Source organism: Urocampus carinirostris, chromosome 12 (assembly GCF_059441175.1).
Source record: "Urocampus carinirostris isolate Australia breed hairy pipefish chromosome 12, RoL_Ucar_1.0, whole genome shotgun sequence".
Taxonomy (NCBI): domain Eukaryota; kingdom Metazoa; phylum Chordata; class Actinopteri; order Syngnathiformes; family Syngnathidae; genus Urocampus; species Urocampus carinirostris.
Genome location: NC_142360.1, coordinates 39,406,210 through 39,428,709, shown reverse-complemented (window position 1 = coordinate 39,428,709; position 22,500 = coordinate 39,406,210). Strand labels below are relative to the sequence as shown.

The following is a 22,500-nucleotide window of genomic DNA, read 5'->3' as shown; positions in this document are numbered from 1 at the left end:
TCTTGTTTTCTTTCTTTTTTGTTTTCTTGTTCTTTGTTTCTGACTTTTGAGTTTATAATCTATTTTTTAATAGTTTTAGCCATTTCTTTTCCTTTTTTCTATTTTTATTCTACTTTCTTCTTTTTTCCCTTTGTTTTTCTTTGTTTTTCTTTTGTTCTTTTCATCTGTCTTTTTTTCATTTTTCAATTTTTTCTTATTCTTTTATTTCTTTTTTGTTTGTTTTTTCTTATTGTTTGTCTTGTGTTTTCTTTCTTTTTGTTTTCTTTACTTTACTTTGTTTATGACTTTTTGAGTTTCTTGGCTATTCTTTAATAGTTTTAGCCTTTGCTTTCCTTTTTCCCCTCTTTTTTGTTCTCCTTTCTTCCTTTTTTCTTGGATTTCTTTCTTTGTTAATCTGTCTTTTTTTTTCTTTCATTTTTCACTTTTGTTCTTCGTTTTCCTTCCGTTTTCCTCAATTTTTCTCCATTCCCCCTTTTCCTCTCTGTTTTTTCCTGTCTCTTTCAATTCTATTCTTCCTTTTTTCCTTTTTTTCCTTTTAGTTACAAAAAGCCAGGCAAAAAAATGAGAAGCAAACACTGTGCACTTTGGTCACTTTGAGTCTTGTATTTTTCCTCCTGCTTTTTTAAGCACTTGTTTTTTTCTTTCACCACACTTTACAGCAACATCTGGTGGTCAATTAATACACACTGTCCCTTTAAGTAAGTGTAAAGTTGATATACACCGTTCGGATTCTGCTTTTGAGCCCTTGAATGAGAAAATAAGACTTTACAAACGGTTTAGGATCGTCTTAAAACATTTAGTAAGAACAGTATATCGATTTGAAATGCTGTTAGCTAAAACGTTAGCGATATTTTAATGTTGCTGGATGAACCCGGAAGTAAAATAATTGCCCTTCCCTTATATGGTGAGTAGTCAAATCTCGCGGTGCTTTGGTAGTAGGGTTGGGTAGGGTTACTTTAACTGGATTACTTTCAATTACTTTTGGATTACTTCAATACCAAATATGCTAATAAAAGACAAAAAAAACTGAATATGGATAAAATGACAAAATTGTGTGCAGGCTTGGGGAGTAACGGAATACATGGAACGGCAAAAAGCGGTTTGGATTTCTTTTCATTTTGTTTCTGTCGCATTTTATCTTAGTTTTGCCGGAGATCAAAGGCATCAAAGCCAGGAGAGAAAGCTTACCACGTGTTGTGAGTCATCATTTTATTCATATTTAGTTTATTTTGTCTTTTATTAGCATATTTGATATTGGAGTCATCCAGAAGTCATTGAAAGTAATCCAGTTAAAGTAACCCTACCCAACCCTGCTTGGTAGTGTATAAAGTTCACCACAAGGGGACAGTAAAGACAAGTAAGACGAGGAACCCCTTTTACTGCTCTAAATAAGTCTAAAATGCTGCTGGAAATGTGAATTTCCCTTAGGGGATGAATAAAGTATCTATCTATCTATCTATCTATCTATCTAAAAATAACATTTAGAAATCGCATTTTTTGTGAGAAAAAAACAAGAAAAAGTGTGATATTGGAAAACAACAAAGCAAAACCCGTTTTTTTAGAATGAGGAAGTTTGAATTCTCATCTCATCTCATTAGCTGCACCGCTTATCCTCAGTAGGGTCGCGGGGGTGCTGGAGCCCATCCCCAGCAATCATCGGGCAGTGGGCAGGGGACACCTTGAACTGGTTGCCAGCCAATCGCAGAAGTTTGAATTCATTTCTCTAAAATATTCCTCGTTGCCTTTGTGTGTTTCTATGCAATTTCTGCGTTTATTTTTGCTGGGAAGATTCCTTTTTTTTATCTACCTGCCGTTTCAATGTGTGAGATTGTATATTCCTCCAGTTTTCTAATCTTGCTTTGTCCACGTATTCCTTTTGTAGCATGACATTTCCAACTGGTGCTCCAGAGATTATAGATGACGCTGAAATCGCTCCCCCGTCCCGGCCCTCGACCTGTTTTCTCGCTGTCATCGAATTTTGTGCAGGATGTGAGTTCCCAGTAATCCACGGTAGTGCTGAGTAGTAATATTTAGTCTTAAATAAAGTAAGTAAGTGCGGGCATCTGTGTTCCCTCTAAGCTGCGCACGTGCGCAATAGCGCACCGCTCGCTTATTCTCAGCGCACAAGAAAATCTAGCCGGCGCACAAAAATCAGGGCTCGAAATTGCTAATTAAGAAGCCAATTAAGTCAAAGTGACAGTGCATGAAAGTAAAAATACACGGGTTCCCCTGACGTTGTGTCCTAAATGCGGTATTTAGAAGTCGAGTCGAAGTACAACGAAGTTGAGTAAAGTTAGTAGAGTTTGTCGAGAACCGGCTCCTTCGGCTCGGCTCACTAAAAGGAACCGGCTCTTTCGGGTCCTAAACGGCTCTTCGGGTTGTTGTTGCTTCTTTCATCCCAACATGACCAAATATTATGTACAATTATGCACAAAATGACTTATAGGAATGGGGAAATAGAACAAAAAAGAAAAAAATACCAAAATGAAAAAGTAGTGAAAAGCTGAGAAAAAAAGAAACAAAAGAAAGAGGAAAAAAAAGAAGGAAAAATTTAAAAAAAAAACAGAAAAAAAGAAAAGAAAGAAATGTAGGAAAAAAGTAAATAGAGACCAAAAAGAAAAAAAGGAACATCTCGGAAAAAATAAACACAATGAGATTTTTTTTAAAGAAATTTTAAAAAAAGTATTAAAAAACGGAAAAAAGAAGAAAAATTTTGTGTTGCATTTAAATAATTTCCAATTCTATCAAGTGAATCTTGTTGCCAACATTGTACTTCCACTAAAAATGTGATAAAATACAGTTCTGTATCTTGCAACCGACGAAATAAGCCCCCCAAAATGTTAGTATTATGCGACAAAAGATACCAGGAAATAAAAAGAAATGGATATCTTGTGAAAGAATTGTAAGAACAAATGACGTTTGTAGGCCATCGTACATGAGTCAATTCATTCAAAAGTGAAAAATCATTTTGCATTGCTGGAAACTCCGCAAAATGTAACTTGATGTCAAGTTTTGGACATGTTTAATAACCACTTAGTTGCCACACTTGGGATCGCCGTTGCTCACTGTTGTTTCAAGCGTTGCTCACCGACTTTGTGTCAACGCTCAGACCCGTAAGGAAAATTACAGGGAACATTGGCGGGCATCCAGCTCAGCCCGACTCTCTGCAACAATCCCCAGCTGACGCGTGACACCCTACAAGATTCATTTTTTTCCTTTTAATTAATCAAACCTCCCCAAAAGAGAAGAGATTCATCTTTAAAGAGGCCATTTGTAGAAACCTCTTGGGATGATCTGTGTTTTCCTTCTGGATGGTAATACACAAACGATGGCTTCTTCTTCGTCGTCATGAGTGACTTAAAGCGGAGACCTACAAAAAACTGGATTAACCGTCTTAATCCCCCACTGGCTTCGGATTTTCTTCCAAATGGCCTGGTTTATAACTCGAGACAGGAAACCATTAAACACTCTAACAGTGTTCATTTTACCTGTGAAAAGTCATGGGTCCCCATGCTCCAAAATCTATGGGTCCCAACAGAGATCTATGTGTCCCCAAAATTTAGTCTTATCGAGGTTGAAATTGTAAATCTGCGACATATATATAATATAAATCTATATTTTCATTCAGTTTTAATCATCACACTTAATTGGTTATACAAAGCAGTTATCACCTCAGATTTTTCAGTTCACAAATATATTGTACATTATACAAAATAATATTGCTGAAATATGAGTCTATATATTCATACAGTTTTAATCACTTCAGATTTTTCAGTTCATATATTCTTCGTGGTTTGCTGTCCCGCCACAGTTTTAATTAATTTCCATAGCTAATTTGTGGTTTTCATTGCCGTTGTGCCGATCCAATGTGCTTTTCTGAAAGTTCGTATTGCGAAATGATTTATGCAATCCAGTTTTTTTGTCACGCTGGGTACACGCATCAGAGAATATGTAGCCTCCATTATCATCCTCCTCATAGCGTCACCAAGAATATAATTGAGTCCATTTTGGCAGAAAAGTCCTTTTCTTGCTAGGAGTATTCCTTTGTTTATTTTCTTTCGTCGAATCGTTCGCTTCAACACGCTTGTTTTCCTTGCCTCCACGATCTTTCGAAGAATTTCTCCGCCGTTTTTTTCGTGCCGGAATTATTGCCGTTGTTACCACTTTCTGTGTTATGTTTCGACTTATTACCGACACCGAAGAAATTACCAATTTCTTTTTTGATTTTCATCTAATACCAGATGTTTTTTCGGAGGCATACTTCTCTTTCACTCGACAACCCCTACAACAATGAGGTCATCTCGAATCAACGAGATCTCGTTTGCCGAGATCGGCGCGAGACCAAAACAACAATGGCGGATCTGCCGGACGAAAAGTTTGGAGTGCGGTAAATCTTTGTTAAAAAAAAAAAAAGTAATCGGGTAATAATGACAATTTGGTGTCAAAAAAGTTGATTTGACACAATGCGTCCCCAGCAAAAATGATGCGTCTAGGACGCAGGGACGCGGGCAAAGTAGAACACTGCTCTAAGCTAAGGGTCTACAAAGTGTTTCAAACCGAGAGCTACTTTTTGCAAAGAATAAGCAAAAACGGCACCCAGTTAGATATAAATTTCGAAAGTAGCAATTTAGCTAATAAAGTAAACAGGTAAAAACAAAGACAGAGATGGATAGCTAGCTAAAAGAGTAAAAACCCAACTAAACATCCAGATAGAAAGCTGAAAACAAAGCGAGACGGCTAGCTAGAAAGGAAGCCAAAATTTAGCTTGATAACTAGGAAAACAAAGATAACATGTTAGCTAGATAGCATGCAAAAATGTAAAAAGCTAAGAAGATGGCTAGCAATAAAGCTAAAAAGGTAGCCAGATAGCTAGCTCTCTACTCTAGCGTGGACCAAACTCGTAGATTAAAGAGAAAGAAAACAAGAGAAATACATACAGACGGGAAGAAAATAAAGAAAGAGAAAATGAGAATGGCAGTTAGAACATGTGAAAGAGAGAGAGGGAACAGAGAAAGCCAGAACAGAGAAAGTGAGAGAAAAAGAGACCAGAGAGAGAAAACAGAAGAAGACAGAGCGCAAACGAAGGAGACATGGAGAAAAAAAAAGTAGAAACAAGAGAATGAGAGAGATATAGAGAGATAGTGAAAGAGAGAAAGGAAGAAAGAGAGAAAAGAAAAGATGCAGAGATCGGGAGAAAAGAGGGATAGAGCGAAGGGAAGAGAGAAAGAGGGAAGCGAGAGATAGTGAAAGAGGGAAAGGAATAAAGGGAGAAAAGAAGAGATGCAGGGATTGAAAGGAAAGAGAGATAGAGAGAAGGGAAGAGAGAAATAGGGAAGCGAGAGATAGTGAAAGAGAGAAAGGAAGAAGGAGAGAAAAGAAGAGATGCAGAGATAGAGAGAAATGGGAGAGTGAGAAGGAAAGAGAGAAAGAAAGAAGCGAGAGATAGTGAAAGAGAGAAAGGAAGAAAGAGAGAAAAGAAAAGATGCAGGGATCGAGAGAAAAGAGAGATAGAAGGGAAGAGAGAAAGAGGGAAGTGAGAGATAGTGGAAGAGAGAAAGGAAGAAAGAGAAAAGAAGAGATGCAGAGATAGAGAGAAAAGAGAGAGATAGAAGGGAAGAGAGAAAGAGGGAAGTGAGAGATAGTGGAAGAGAGAAAGGAAGAACGAGAGAAGAAGAGATGCAGAGATAGAGAGAAAAGAGAGAGTGAGAAGGGAAGAGAGAAAGAAAGAAGTGAGACATAGTGAAAGAAAGAAAGAGAGGAAAGAAGAGATGCAGAGATAGAGAGAAAAGAGGGAGTGAGAACGGAAGAGAGAAAGAGAGAAGCAAGAGAAAGGAAGAAAGAGAGAAAAGAAGAGATGCAGAAAAAGAGAGAAAGAAAGAAAAAGAGAAAAGAAGAGATGCAGAAAAAGAGAAAAAGAAAGAAAAAGAGAAAAGAAGAGATGCAGAAAAAGAGAGAAAGGAGAGAATGAGAAGGGGAGATAGAAAGAGAGAAAGGAAGAAAAAGAGAAAAGAAGAGATGCAGAGATAGAGAGAAGAGAGAGTGAGAAGGGAAGAGAGAAAGTGAGAAGAAAAATATAGTGAAAGAGAGAAAATAAGAGATGTAGAGATCAAGAGAAAAGAGAGAGTGAGAAGGGAAGAGAGAGAGAGAGAGAGAGAACTAAGAGATGGTGAAAGAGAGGGAAAAACAAAGAGAAAGGGAGACAGAAAGAGTGAAAAGAGATAGATAGATATGTACTCTCAGAGTAAAACAATCACAGAAAAATGAATAAAGAAGAGAAAGTGAGAGATAAAAAGAGGTTGAAAAGGAGAGAGAGCGATTGAAAAAAAAGAGAGAGTAAAAAAGTTAAAAAGAGAGAAAAAAATGAAAAATAGAAAGAGAGATTAAAAAGAGAGAGAAAGTAATATACCTCCAGTTGCTTTGTGAGTGGTGCTTGGCTTTATCACCCTCAAGTGCAGCTGATTTTTCTCTTGTGCAACTGTCCACAGGGGGCACCCTGGAGCCCACGAACACCACTTTGGAGACCCTCTGCTCTCAGCAAGAGGAGAGAGTCGGTAGCTGATGGTTATCTCGTGCAGTGGCCGGGTGCGTCGTTATTCCGGTACAATGAGCTCATCTTCTTTCCCGCCCGTAGGAGAAAACAAACTCATGCGCCTCGTAAAGAAAAACGGCATTTACGGACTTTAATGGCCGAAGCACCTCCGATCTGGACGGTGAAGACGGACAGTTCTCTGAGAAGGTTTTACCACATGTTGTATAAAGGGCCAATGAAGCAACCCCACTTGCTCCAAAACAAGGCGGGGGCAGGAAGTGAAAGCACCCAGGGGCCCTCCCGGTAGCAGGGGCAGGGATTTTCTTCATTTTCACATTCAGAGGACTTGGCAGGAATCGCATTGTCACACAGTTGGTAATTTGTCTAAATGGATTTCCAGAATAGCTATTATGCAAAAATGTAGCAGGTCCTCGGCCATATATATGAATGAATGAATGAATGAATGAAGAAAATATATCAAGCGCTTTGTCACGGTTGCCATGGTGCCCAATGTGGCGCCAGCTGCGGCTCGTTGACAGATTTGCTTCCTGTATTTTTAAGCTCAGCACTTTCACTCTTCCTTTGTCAGCCTGTCAACCAACCTCCGCCTCGCAAGATGTGGGTTCTGACTCGGTTCTGTTTCTTATTGGTATTTCCTGTTTTATTTTGGGTAGGGGTTTGCTCCCCCATATGAAACAAATAGCACTGGTTTCCATGTTTACTAGTAGCAGGAAAAAGCCTCCTTATTTGACTCAGATACAGTACCTTCTTCATCTGGTCGCCGTTGTTTTTCAGTGTGAGGTGTCATAAGCCAGACCTCCGCATTGAAAGGGAGTGACATTTGACACTACTATTTATTTCACTTTTAATTTTTTGGGATCCCTTAACCCAGGGGTGTCAAACTCATTTTAACACGGGGGGGCCACACCATAGAACAAACCATTTAACGAAGTGAACTCCATCGAATATGGCCGAATCAGCGTCGCTCGAGTCTCTGTGAAGCCTCTCTTAAGTTCTCCTGCTTTTTCCTCCCCGCAGGATGGTCGCATCCCGACTCCTCCCATGGGCGTGCCAAGGGCCTTGTTCTGAAAACATTGCCTGCCGTCCACCGTCAGAGTCCTGTTATCAAAATTCAAAATATTCTGTACTTGGAACAGCGTGACCTGGCATTGAACTACAGCCCAGTCAATGAATATCTTGCATTCAACTCAATACATGTAACTTGTATTCAATCGTATAAAATCCTTTATAGTCGGATGTATAAAATCCTTCGATCCTTATAATACAAGTTTGCGGTCAGATGAGTCCAAATTGTCGCTTACTGGCCATTTAAGATGAATCAGCGGCTTTTATAGGAGAGCAAGGAAACAGTGATGTCATGGAGATAAATAATGCAAATCCACGCAGCGTGTTCGTGCGAGCTGATTTCCCCACTCTGTTGACTCCTCGTGGCCCTCGACCCCCCCTGCGTGATATTTTTAGCGGAAACTTTCCATGTTTGCGGATTTTTAAATGAATGGACGCTTCAGTGCGCGTGCAACGAGACGCGAATAATAGAAGCAAGTGGTGTGTCGTTCACGAACCAAAGGACTGTGTGAGCAGACTCTTTGAAGTGAACGGGAGTGAGAGTGGCTCCTTGTCCCTTCGGCACTCTCTCTCTCTCTTTCTGTCAATTTCCTTCTCCCTCTCCCTCTTTGTCTCTATTTCTATTTCTATCTCTCCATCTCTCTTCTTTCTTTTTGTTCTTTTTTCTCTCTTTCTCCCTTTGTTTCTCTTTCCCTGTCGTTTTCTCTTTCCTTTTGTCTCTTTCACACTCTCTCTTTTTCTTGATTTCTCTCTCTCTCACTCTCTCTTTGTCTCTATTTCTATTCCTCCATCTCTTTTTCTTTTTGTTCTTTTTTTCTCTCTGTCTCCCTTTGTTTCTCTTTCTCTGTCGTTTTCTCTTTCCTTTTGTCTCTTTCTTTCACACTCTCTCTTTTTTTCCATCTTTATCTTGATTTCTTTCTCTCTCGCTCTCTGTCAATTTCCTTCTCCCTCTCCGTCTTTGTCTCTATTTCTATTTCTATTCTTCCATCTATTTTTTCTTTTTGTTCTTGTTTCTCTCTTTCTCCCTTTGTTTCTCTTTTCCTGACGTTTTCGCTTTCTTTTTGTCTCTTTCACACTCTCTCTTTTTCTTGATTTCTCTCTCTCTTTCTCACTTACCCTTATTTATCCCTCTCTCACTCTCTCTTTGTCTCTATTTCTATTCCTCCATCTCTTTTTCTTTTTGTTCTTTTTTTCTCTCTGTCTCCCTTTGTTTCTCTTTCTCTGTCGTTTTCTCTTTCCTTTTGTCTCTTTCTTTCACTCTCTCTTTTTTCCATCTTTATCTTGATTTCTTTCTCTCTTGCTCTCTGTCAATTTCCTTCTCCCTCTCCGTCTTTGTCTCTATTTCTATTTCTATTCCTCCATCTATTTTTTCTTTTTGTTCTTGTTTCTCTCTTTCTCCCTTTGTTTCTCTTTTCCTGTCGTTTTCTCTTTCCTTTTGTCTCTTTCACACTCTCTCTTTTTCTTGATTTCTCTCTCTCTTTCTCACTCACCCTTATTTATCCCTCTCTCACTCTCTCTTTGTCTCTATTTCTATTCCTCCATCTCTTTTTCTTTTTGTTGTTTTTTCTCTCTGTCTCCCTTTGTTTCTCTTTCTCTGTCGTTTTCTCGTTCCTTTTGTCTCTTTCTTTCACACTCTCTCTTTTTTTCCATCTTTATCTTGATTTCTTTCTCTCTCGCTCTCTGTCAATTTCCTTCTCCCTCTCCGTCTTTGTCTTTATTTCTATTTCTATTCCTCCATCTCTTTTTCTTTTTGTTCTTGTTTCTCTCTTTCTCCCTTTGTTTCTCTTTCCCTGTCATTTTCTCTTTCCTTTTGTCTCTTTCACACTCTCTTTTTCCATCTTTCTTTTGATTTCTCTCTCTCTCTTTCTCACTCACCCTTATTTATCTCTCTCTCTCTCTCTCACTCTCTCTCCCTGTAATTTTCCTTCTCCCTCTCCGTCTTTGTCTCAATTTCTATTTCTATTCCTCCATCTCTCTTTTTTCTTTTTGTTCTTTTTTCTTTCTTTCTCCCTGTGTTTCTCTTTCCCTGTCGTTTTCTCTTTCATTTTGTCTCTCTCTTTCACACTCTCTCTTTTTCCATCTTTCTATTGATTTCTCTCTCACTATCTCTCTCTCTCTGTCACTGTCCTTCTCCCTCTCCCTCTTTGTCTCTATTTCTATTCCTTCATCTCTCTTTTTTCTCTTGGTTCTTTGTCTTTTCTCTCTCTTTCTCCCTTTGTCTCTCTTTCTCTGCATTTTTCTTTTCCTTTTGTCTCTTTCTTTCACACTCTCTCTTTTTCCATCTTTCTCTTGATTTCTCTCTCTCTTTCTCACCCACCCTTATTTCTCTCTCTCGCTCTCACTATCTCTCTCTCTCTGTCACTGTCCTTCTTCCTCTCCCTCTCTGACTCTATTTCTATTCCTCCATCTCTCTTTTTTCTCTTGGTTCTTTGTCTTTTCTCTCTCTTTCTCCCTTTGTCTCTCTTTCTCTGCATTTTTCTTTTCCTTTTGTCTCTCTCTTTCACACTCTCTTTTTCCATCTTTCTATTGATTTCTCTCTCTCTTTCTCACCCTCTTTTCTCTGTCTCTCACTCTTTCTCTGTCACTCTCCTTCTCCCTCTTTGTCTCTATTTCTATTTATATTCCTCCATCTCTCTTTTTTCTTTTAGATCTTTTTTCTTTCTTTCTCCCCTTGTTTCTTTTTCCCTGTCGTTTTCTCTTTCCTTTTGTCTCTTTCTTTCACACTCTCTCTTTTTTCCATCTTTCTCTTGATTTCTCTCTCTCTCCTTCTCACCCACCCTTATTTCTCTCTCTCTCTCACTATCTCCCTCTCTCTGTCACTCTCCTTCTCCCTTTCCTCCTGACTCTATTTCTATTCCTCCATCTCTCCTTTTTCTCTTTGTTCTTTGTCTTTTCTCTCTCTTTCTCCCTTTGTCTCTCTTTCTCTGTATTTTTCTCTTTCCTTTTGTCTCTCTCTTCCACACTCTCTCTTTTTCCATCTTTCTCTTGATTTATCTCTTTCTCTCACTCGCTCTCTCTGTCCCTCCCCTTCTCCCTATCCCTGTTTGTCTCTCTTTCTCTGCATTTTTCTCTTTCCTTTCTCTCTGTCTTTCACACTCTCTTTTTTCATCTTTCTCTTGACTTCTCTCTCTCTCTCTCTCGCTCACCCTTATTTCTCGCTTTCTCTCCCTCTCTCCTTCTATAAGTTATTGTGTCTCTTTCTTCCTCTACCCTTCTCTTTCTCCCTCTCCCTGTCTCTTTTTTCTCTTCTCTCATTTTGTCTTGGAATTTTTTTCATTTTTTTCTCTCTCTTTCTGACCGCTGCATGTTTGAAGGAATTGAGTCTCAAAGTGTTCCAAAGCTTTTTCTTTTTTATATTTTTGTCAGGAACTTGGTACATAACGCTTTATTTGATTGGAAATGAATCGTTGAAAACGAACCAGAAACTGAAGATTCATTTAAGGGAGTCGAGAGAGCCGGTTCTCCAAACAAAGCCGGAATTACCGTTAGTAAATAGGAGCAAGTGAAGCCCCGCCCCTTCAAACGCGGAGTCTCTCTCTCTCTCTGTCTCTCTCTCTCTCTGTCTCTCTCTCTCTCTGTCTCTCTCTCTCTCTCTCTCTCTGTCTCTCTCTCTCTCTCTCTCTCTCTCTCTCTCTCTCTCTCTCTCTCTCTCTCTCTCTCTCTCTCTCTCTCTCTCTTCTCTCTCCGTCTCGCCCACTCACACGGACTTTCGCCTTCGCTCCCGCAGGATCACCGCCGCATTCTTCCGCCCCGGATTATTTCCATGCACCGATTTGTTTTGGGAACAATCCACGCGTGGAAGTGATTCCGTGGACAAGAAAAGACGAAATGAAGCGTGCAAAGTGGTTGAGGGGCTGAACGCAAACGACGCACGCTGGCCGGTGAGTCCATGTGTTACTTTTCTTTCTTTTATTGTGAAATTAAAAGTTGTTATTTTTGCAGTCTGCACTTGTTTTTGTTGTTTCGAGTTTAAATGGAATTGTATTGCGGGTTTGCTGTTTTAGCGAGTATACACTAGTATGCCGTGAGACCTTGTCTAAGGTGCCACAGGAAATCGCCCAATTTTATCATTTTATTCTTGCTTAATTAGTATTTAAATAAAACAGCTTTTTGCCGTTAATTATCCAACAGTAACATTCATCCACGCCAATAGGTGGCAGTATTTACTTTCTCTCTTTTTATAAAGTAATTGTCTGAACATGGGACGTAACAGGTACATATATCTTTTAAGCAACGGAAAATAATGAAATAAATGTATTAAAGTAAAAAAAATAATCATAATTTAAATATTTTGATAATCTCCTCCAAAAAAGGGTTAGAATGTATGAAATCACTTTGTATTACTAGAAAATCATTTGTACTCATTTTTAGTTTTTCTAGAAAAAAGTCAAGTCATGTTTATTGGTGATGCCCTTAATCACAAAGAATCTCAAAGGGCTGCACAGACCACAGACTATAATGACACCATCCCCTGATCTAAATCCGACATGAGGGTAAGGAAAAACTCAAAAACGCCAAGTCATGTTTATTTGTATATCCCTTCATCACAAAGAGTCTCAAAGGGCTGAACTGACCACAGACTATTGCAAACCACAGACTATTATAACACCATCCCCTGATCTAAAACCAACATGAGGGCAAGGAAAAACTCAAAAACCTCAAGTCAAGTCCTGTTTATTTGTATATCCCTTCATCACAAGGAGTCTCAAAGAGCTGCATAGACCACAGACTATTGCAAACCAAAGACTTATGACACCATCCCCTGATCTAAAGCCTACATGAGGGCAACGAAAAACTCAAAAACATGTCAAGTCAAGTCAGGTCATGTTCATTTGTATAGCCCTTAATCACAAAGAGTCTCAAAGGGCTGCACAGACCACAGATTTTTGCAAACTACAGATTATAATGACACCATCCCCTGATCTAAAACCTACATGAGGGCAACAAAAAACTCAAAAACCTCAAGTCATATTCATTTGTGACGCCCTTAATCACAAAGAGTCTCAAAGGGCTGGACAGACAACAGATTATTGCAAACTACAGACTATTATGACACCATCCCCTGATCTAAAACCAACACGAGGGCAAAGAAAAACTCAAAAACATGTCAAGTCAAGTCAGGTCATGTTCATTTGTATAGCCCTTAATCACAAAGAGTCTCAAAGGGCTGCACAGACCACAGATTTTTGCAAACTACAGATTATAATGACACCATCCCCTGATCTAAAACCTACATGAGGGCAACAAAAAACTCAAAAACCTCAAGTCATATTCATTTGTGACGCCCTTAATCACAAAGAGTCTCAAAGGGCTGCACAGACCACAGATTAATGCAAACCACAGATTTATGACACCATCCCCTGATGTAAAACCGACATGAAGGCAAAGAAAAACTCAAAACATGTCAAATTAAATCATCTATATTTGTTTGGCCCCTAATCACAAAGAGTCTCAAAGGGCTGCACAGACTATTGCAAACCACAGACTATTATAACACCATCCCCTGATCTGCAACCTACATGAGGGCAAGGAAAAACTCAAAAACCTCAACATAAGGAAAACATCATAAAACATAGCTTAACTTGAAAACAGATAAAACATAATACAATCACTTCTGACTCACGGTGACCACAAATGATGATAAAAATGTTAATTTTAATTGTACAGTACTTGTGTGCCTTATGTTGAAAAACACTGATATACTGTATATACAATCCCGGCCCTCACCTTCATGGGGCCCTAAGCAAAATGAGATTCGGGGCCCCCCGTTACTTGATCAAATCTATATAGAACTCCTTCCATGTTCTACTCCAGAGGTGGGCAATTATTTAGAGTCAGGGCCGCATGTGACGTCTCATCTCATCTCATCTCATTAGCTACACCGCTTATCCTCAGTAGGGTCGCGGGGGTGCTGGAGCCCATCCCAGCAATCATCGGGCAGTGGGCAGGGGACACCCTGAACTGGTTGCCAGCCAATCGCAGGGCACACAGGGACAGACAACTCGCTCGCTCGTTCACACCTAGGGACAATTTGGACTGGCCAATCCACCTGAAATGCATGTCTTTGGAATGTGGGAGGAAACCCACGCAAGCACGGGGAGAACATACAAACTCCGCACAGGAAGTCTGGAGCTGGATTTGAACCCACAACAGGTTCCCATGACATGAACTGTGCCGCACAAGCGCTAACCACTGCGCCGCCGTGCTGCCCCGCATGTGACGTGTTATAATTAATTTTCCATCTTTATAATATTCGCACCGCTTATCATCAGTAGGGTCGCGGGGGTGCTGGAGCAAATCCCAGTCAGTGGGCATGGGACACCCTGAACTGCTTGCCAGCCAGTCGCTGGGTTTATAATTAATGAGTTTCATCAAATTGGTTTGGAAACGAGCAAAATAGTATATTTGTTGCCTCTTTTAAGCACTTCATTTGTTATTTAGTTTTCAAGTATTACGGTAATATTTTTTTTAGGATTTCTGAAGTCATTTTTATGTAGTATTTCCATAGTAGTATATTTTAGTACTTGTGTTTCATTTTGAAAGTAGATTTTTTTTGTTGTATATCTGTAGTATTTTCGTAGTATTTTTGTATTATTACAGTAGTTTTATGATGATAGTATTTTTTTTTAGTATTACTGTAGTATTTCTTTTTAGTATTTTTGTACTATCTCTGTTGTATTTTGTAGTATATCCATATAAGAATGTTTCCTGAATATCTGTAGTATTTTTGTAGTACAGTGTTACTGTAGTTTTACTTTTGTAGTATTTTTGTGATATTTCCACAGGAGGATTGTAGTATCGCTATCGGTGTCATTTGCAGTATTTCTGTTGTAAACCTCTTGTCGTAGTATTTTTGTAGTAATATTTCTCTAGTAGTTTTTTTTATATTATAGTAGTATGCATTTGGTATGTCTTCTGTCGTTCAGTAGAAGTATAAGTGATGTATTTCTAAAGCAGTACTTCTGTAGTATTATTGTTATATTTCCATTGGAGAATTTTTGTAGTATCGCTATAGATGTCATTTGCAGTATTTCTGTTCTAAACCTCTCGTCATAGTTTTTTTTAGTAGTATTTTCTAGTATTTTATACATTATAGGATAATGTATTGATATTTTTTACTATTTTAGTAAAGGTATAATTGATGTATTTCCAAAGCATTATTTTTATGGAATATTTTTGTAGTATTTCCAAAGTAGTATATTGTCATATTTATTTAGTATTTTGTAATATTACTGTAGTTGTCTTTGCAGTATTTTTGGAGTCAATAATTCTGTAGTGGTGTTTTGTAATTTTTTGTAGTATTACTGTAGTTGTCATGAACCAGAACAGGATCAGGACCCAAACGCGTGACATTTCTCACACAAGCCTTTAATTTTACGGGAAATGGGGAGTCATGCACGTTAGGCAGCGGTCTGGCTTGAGATAGCCTAGATGGTAAGGCGCCCGCTTTGAGACTGGGAGGTCGGTGGTTCGCGCCCCGGCCGAGTCATTCCTAAGACTTAAAAAGTGGTCGGCGGCGCCCTCTGTTGGCTGCGGCTGCATCGGCTCGCTACAACGGGTCAGGTGCAATCGACATTTCGTTCTGTGTACATTGTTACACAGAATGACAATACAAGGAAATTATTATTATTAATTATTATTATTAGATGATAGGAAGCCAGAGACCGACGAGATCGATACCAATTGCCCGAGTTGATATCATACGGATGGGGTCGATACCGGACAGGACGGGACAGACAGGATTGATAATGAAACAGGATATCGAAAAATAAACAGGAGAAACTAGACGGGAACAAAAAAACTGGAGAAAATAACCAGACATCGAAAGTTATTATCACTGGGTCAAATTGCAATATGTGACATTGTCAGAACCAGAACAGGATCAGGACCCAAACGCGTGACGTTTCTCACACAAGCCTTTTATTTTACGGGAAATGGGCAGTCGTGCATGTTAAGTAGCGGTCTGGCTTGAAATGATAGGAAGCCAGAGACTGACGGGATCAATACCAATTGCCTGAGTTGATATCGGACGGATGGGGTCGATACCGGACAGGACGGGACAGACAGGATTGATAATGAAACAGGATATCGAAACAAAACTGGACAAACTAGACAGAAACGAAAACTGGAGAGAATAATAAACAGGACAAAAATAGACGGAAACGAAACTGGAAACCCATATTAAACAGGACAAAAATATACAGGAACAATACCAGACAGGAAATACCAACAGGAAACGGGACCGAGTCAAAACCCACGTCTTGCGGGGCAGAGGTTTGTTGACGGACTGAAACTGGAACAGTGAGAGCACTGAGCTTAAATAGAAGGGAAAGCCAATCTTTCGATGAGCCGCAGCTGGCTGTAGTAGTATTTCTGTAGTAATTCTATACATTTTTTTGGTATTTTCAGAATAAAAGCAAAATAATATACAAGGTCCCTGTTTTTAAGAACTATATTTGATATTTAGTTTTGTAGTTATTGTGTAGTCTTTTTGTCGTATTTCTGTCAAAGTCTTTTTGAGTGGTAACCAGTCTTGGGGGCCCCCTAGTGGTTACGGGGCCCTAAACAGCCGCTCAGCTCACTAATTCCTTGGCCCCAATGTTCCCTCTAATCTTCCACGGGTCTGAGCGTTCACACAAAGTCGGTGAGCAATGCTTGAAACAACAGTGAGCAACGGCAATCCCAAGTGTGGCAACTAAGTCATGATCAAACATGTCCAAAACTTGACATCAAGTTACATTTTGCGGAGTTTCCGGCAATGCAAAATTAATTTTCTCTTTTGAATGAATTGACTCGTGTACGATGGCCTACAAACGTCATTTGCTTTTACAATTCTTTCACAAGATATCCATTTCTTTTTATTTCCTGATATATTTTGTCGCATAATGTTAACATTTTTGGGGGCTTATTGAGTCGCTTGTAAGATACAGAACTGTACTTGATCACATTTTTGAGTGGAAGTACAAGATTGACTTGGTAGAATTGGAAATTATTTGAATGCAACACAAACTTTTTCTTTTTTTTTCCCTGTGTTTTTCTATTATTTTAAATTCCTTTAAAAAAAATTTCATTGTGTTTTTTTTCTGAGCTGTTACTTTTTTCTTTTTGTTCTCTATTTACTTTTTTTCCTTTGTTTCTTTCTTTTCTTTTTTTCTGGCTTTTTTTTCCTGAATTTTTCCTTCTTTTTTCTCTTCCTTTTGTTTCTTTTTTTCCTCAGCTTTTCACTACTTTTTCATTTTGGTATTTTTTTCTTTTTTGTTCTACTTCCCCCCTTCGTTTAAGTCATTTTGTGCACAATTTTACATAATATGGGGTCGTGTAGGCATTAAAGAAGCAAAAACAACCCGAAGAGCCGTTTGGGACCCGAAAGAGACGGTCCTTTTTAGTGAGCCGAGCCGAAGAAGCCGGTTCTCCAAAAACTCTACCGACTTTACTCAACTTCGTTCTACTTCGACCTTGACTTCAAAATACGGCATTTAGAACACAGCGTCAGGGGAACCCGTGTATTTTGACCTTCATGCACTGTTACTCTGACTTAATTTGCTTCTTATTTTGCAATTTCGAGCCCTCATTTTTGTGAGCTGGCTAGATTTTCTTTTGCGCGGAAAAGCTCTGGGTATTGTGCAATTGCGCACGCGCCCAGCTTAGAGGGAACATTGCTTGGCCCGGTTGTGTATTTCTATTTATATTGCAAGTTTTCACGGCGGGGCAAAGTTCACCTGGCAGATGTTGTTGCCTAAGACAAAAGGAGTGTCTTGGAACAGCTGCTCCACTCTAGCCCGGTGAACTTTTGACAGCATGGGAAGACCAGAAGTGATTTTGGGTCGGGAGCAGGGGTGTCAAACTCAATTACACAGAGGTCCAGAACCAGTGTTCCCTCTAAGCTGCGCGCGTGCGCAACCGCGCACTGCCTGCACATTCTCAGCGCACAAGAAAATCTAGCCAGCTCACAAAAATCAGGGCTCAAAATTGCTAATTAAGAAGCGACTTAAGTCAAAGTGACAGTGCACGAAGGTCAAAATACACGGGTTCCCCCGACGTTGTGTCCTAAATGCGGTATTTTGAAGTCGAGTCGAAGTGGAACGAAGTTGAGTAAAGTCAGTAGAGAACCGGCTTCTTCGGCTCAGCTCACTAAAAGGAACCGGCTCTTTCGGGTCCTAAACGGCTCTTCGGGTCGTTTTTGCTTCTTTCATCCCAACATCACCAAATATGATGTAAAATGATGCACAACATGACTTAAAGGAAGGCGGGAATAGAACAAAAAAGAAAAAAATACCAAAATGAAAAATTAGTGAAAAGCTGAGAAAAAGAGAAAAAAAGAAGGAAAAGATGCGGGCTCGAAATTGGTAATTAAGAAGACAATTAAGTCAAAGTTACAGTGCATGACGGTAAAAATACACGGGTTCCCCTGACGCTGTGTTCTAAATGCGGTATTTTGAAGTCGAGTCAAAGTACAACGAAGTTGAGTAAAGTTAGTAGAGTTTGTCAAGAACCGGCTCCTTCGGCTCGGCTCATAAAAGGAACCGGCTCTTTCGGGTCCTAAACGGCTCTTCGGGTTGTTTTTGCTTCTTTCATCCCAACATGTCCAAATATGATGTACAATTATGCACAACATGACTTATAGGAATGGGGAAATAGAACAAAAAAGAAAAAAATACCAAAATGAAAAACTAGTGAAAAGCTGAGAAAAAAAGAAACAAAAGGAAGAGGAAAAGAAGAAGGAAAAAAACAGAAAAAAAGAAAAGAAAGAAATGTAGGAAAAAAGTAAATAGAGAACAAAAAGAAAAAAGTAACCAAAAAGTAGAAAAAACACGGAAAAAAGAAGAAAAACTTTGTGTTGCATTCAAATAATTTCCAATGATATCAAGTGAATCTTGCTGCCAACATTGTACTTCCACTCAAAAATGTGATTAAGTACAGTTCTGTATCTTACAACCGACTCAATAAGCCCCCAAAAATGTTAATATTATGCGACAAAATATATCAGGAAAAAAAAGAAATGGATATCTTGTGAAAGAATTGTAAGAACAAATGACGTTTGTAGGCCATCGTACATGAGTCAATTCATTCAAAAGAGAAAAATCATTTTGCATTGCCGGAAACTCCGCAAAATGTAACTGGATGTCAAGTTTTGGACATGTTTGATCATGATTCAGTTGCCACACTTGGGATCGCCGTTGCTCACTGTTGTTTCAAGCGTTGCTCACCGACTTTGTGTGAACGCTCAGACCCGCAAGGAAAATGACAGGGAACATTGCCCAGAACTCAAACCACACCTTTGGTCGCGGGCCGGACCGGATAAATATTTCTTAAATACACTAAAACTTGCCTTTTAAAAAAAAAAAACAATAAAAAACAAAACATGAATTTAAAACAGTCAGGAATATTATTCCAGAATAAACAAACTTAAACATGAAATGAATTAAAAATCGCTGCTCTGCATAAAAATATCTCCTGTCGAAACTATACAAATTGAAAATATGAAAAAATGGAAATATCAATAAAATTTGTGCTTTTCACTTTGGGAATTTGCTTTAGTGAAAAACATCTTCATATTCTTTAACTCTTCAACTTTCTGTATCCTTTCTCTGGATTCGGTGTCATGTCTCGCGCTTGTTGCCATGGCGCCCAGCCGGCCCCGCCCGTGGACACCGGCTGACTCGCATTGACCGATTGCTTCTGTGGGTACTTAAACGCGCTCCTTTGAACTCTGCTGGAACGTTTGTTAGACTTGTTATACCTGTGAGACTTCTGTGAGATTTCTGCAAGTTCTGAAATGCCTAGTCTGTAAATCTGCCTGCGTTTGATCCGGTTTTGTTCTTGGTCTGATCCGTTTTGGACGACTTTTCTTTTGTTTGGATTTCTAATCCACTCCGCGACCATCGATCTCTGGATCGAGTGTGCCCACCCTCTTCATCCTTCCCCCGATAAATTGTGAGTACGTCTACGCCACAGGTGTCAAAGAGGCGGCCCGCGGGCCAGATCAGGCCCGCCGATGCTTTAAATCCGGCCCGCGAGACAACAGTGAGAGAAGCGCAAGAGGAAAATGAGCTGTCGTTTTAAATAGTTCCACCGGATGTCACCCAAGCCAGTTAACACTTGCAAAACAATTGTGGTCGTATTTCTTCATTTCTCTCTGACTCACTTCTTTTTTTATTTATTTCTCACTCTTTTTCTTTCTCCTGTTCACTCTCTTTCTCTTTCTTTTTCTCTTTTCTAAATTTCTCTCCCCCTCTTTCTCTTTTATCAATTTCTCTCACTCTCTAACTCTTTCTTTTTCTATTTTCTCTCTCTAATTTACACTTTAATTCTCTTTCTTTCTATTTTTCTCTCTTTCTCACCCTCTTTCTTTCCCTTTTTCGACCTCTCTCTCTCACCTCACTTTGTCTCTTTTTCTCCTGCTGACTTTTTCTTCTTGTTGTTTCACTTCTCTTTCTTTTTATCTTTCTCTTTTCTCACTTTCTTTTTCTCTCTATATTCATTTCCCCCTTCTTCTCCATTCATATCTCTATTTTGCTCTCGTTTTCTCTCACTGTTACTCTGTCTCCCTTGTTTTCCGTGTTTATCAATCTCTCTTTCCCCCCCTCTCTTTCTTTTTCTTTTTCTCCCTCTCTTTTTCTCTTAAACTTACTAGCCCGGCCCCCCTGAGATTTTTTTATAGCATTTGTGGCCCCAAGCTAAAATGAGTTTGACACCCCTGGTCTACGCGAATGGGTCCTTATTCCCTGCTCGCCGCTCCGTTACGTGACACAAAAGTTCCACAAATAGGACACACGGGTTTACCGGCAATGTCAGTTAACATCATTTTCTCTGTCATTGTGGTTTTTAGCATCCGAGTATGGTTTGAAAGTTATCAGCGTTTCATAGACCCACCTGGGCCATTATAGTAGATGTATACAAAATGATTTCACGGGCCGGATGTGGCCCGCGGGCCGTGAGTTTGACACATGCGGTCTAGAGCTTTGGGGGTGCCGAACCCCCCAGAGTCTCTCGCTGGTCAAAAACTGTATTTAGGTCATTTCACTTCAAGTAACACACAGGTGTCAAACAGGCGGCCCGCGGGCCAGATCAGGCCCGCTAAGGGATTGAATCCGGCCCGCGAGACAACACTCAAAGAAGCGCAAGAGAAAAATGAGCTTCAGGTTGAAATATGTCAACTTGATGTTGCCAAAGACAGGTGCCTCGAACAAAGACACTGTACTTGTAGTTCTTTCTCTCTCTCTCTTTTCCACCCTTTTTCTCCCACTCTCTGTCTCTGTCTCTTTCACTCTCCGTGTCTCTTTTTCTCTTCCTTTGTTGCTCTTTGTCTCTTTCTCTCTCTGTGTCTTTTTAACTTCTTTTGCTCTAACTTCCTTTGATCCTTTTCTCACTTTTCTCTTTCTCCATTTCTACCCTTTGCACTTTCTTTTCTCTTTTCTCTCCTTCTGTTCTATTTCTATTTCTCTTTGGATTTCTTTACTCCTCTCCCTTTTTTTCCCCCTCTCTCACTACTTTTTATCTCTTTTGTTTCTCACGCTCTCTCCCTCTCTCCTTTTCCCTCCCTCTTTCTCTTATTTTTTTATCTCTTTTTCTTTCTCTTTAATCTACTAGTCTGGCCCCCGACAGAATGATTGTTCTATCGTGTGGCCCCTGAGTTAAAATGAGTTTGACACCCCTGAAGTAACACAACATGTAACATTCAATGAACTCCAAATACAAAATTGTATCTGTCACCTATTTGTGCATCCATTCTCCAATCCAAGTATTTAGCCACATTCCGCGCAACAGATGAGGTGAGTTTTATCATCTGTGGGAATTACCCCCACCACTCATTTCTGTAGCGGTAAAACTAACACAGAACAGCACGAATGATATGAGTCCAGTACATAAAGCTGCTAGTTGCAATAATACGGAACGGTCATTTTTTTTCCATATATAAAGGATTGGCTAGTACGGTTTTTACCTTGTGACAAAAGAAGGGGCCCCTTACCAATGTCATATTCCTAACCGTCGTGTCCTTGTCTCCTTGGTCCAGTCTTCAGCACCACACGGACTTTGGGATCAAAGCCGTTATGGCCAAGTGGCTCAAAGACTACCTGAGTTTTGGCAGCAGGAAGGTCCCCCCACAGCCCCCTACACCGGACTACACAGAGAGCGAGATCCTAAAGGCCTACCGCCTCCAGCGAGAACTGGACTTTGAGGATCCCTACGAGGATTCGGAAAACAGGGCCAGGGCCGAGTCTGGGACTTCGGAACCCGCCACTCCGGTCTATGGATCACCCATGAAGTCCTCCGATGTCAAGTCCCCGAAGCACAGACTCATCAAAGTGGACTCTCAGGACCTGGGACGGACCAAGATCCTGTTGAGCGCCATCTCTTTGGATGATCAGCAGGAACCCGTAAGCATGAGAACATTGTAATCTTGTTGACACTCATAACACCTTGAATGAATTGTTCACCGAACCTCTTGTGTGGAGTTTGCATGTTCTCCCCGTGCTTGCGTGGACTTTCTCCGGGCACTGGCTGGTTTCCTCCCACATTCCAAAGACATGCATGTTTGGTCAATTGGCCGGTCCAAATTCTCCCTAGGTGTGAATGAGCAAGTAAGACAGTCCCTATGTGTCCTGCGACAGACTGGAAACCAGTTCTGGGTGTCCCCTGCCCACTGCCCAAAGATATCTGGTATGGATGGGCTCCAGCCCCCCTGCACCTGCAACCCTACTTGGGATAAGTGGTGCAGATAACGGATGGATGGATATTTATTAATGACAAAAATGGAAAATAACAAGCAATTTTTCAGAAACAGGAAAAGGAAAAAACAAACCAAAAACATAGTCCATCCGGTCTTTCCAAAAGGTTCAATTGAAAAGGGAAGAAGTATTAACTGACTGTTTATCTACTGATGA

At 39.9% G+C, this 22,500-nt stretch overlaps 1 protein-coding gene across 2 annotated transcripts in view; it reads left to right on the top strand.

Moving 5' to 3' along the window:
* Window positions 1-22,500, top strand: part of shdb (Src homology 2 domain containing transforming protein D, b) — a 98,155-nt gene that overhangs the window by 1,169 nt on the left and 74,486 nt on the right. The window contains exons 2-3 of one of the 2 annotated variants that reach the window (XM_088350305.1): window positions 11,343-11,496; window positions 21,630-21,993. In XM_088350305.1, coding sequence (XP_088206431.1) covers window positions 21,667-21,993 — 327 coding nt within the window. In that variant the 5' untranslated portion in view covers window positions 11,343-11,496; window positions 21,630-21,666. Of the gene's footprint in view, window positions 1-11,275; window positions 11,497-21,629; window positions 21,994-22,500 lie in introns of those variants that run through there. The other variant, XM_088350304.1, reaches the window with a different exon arrangement.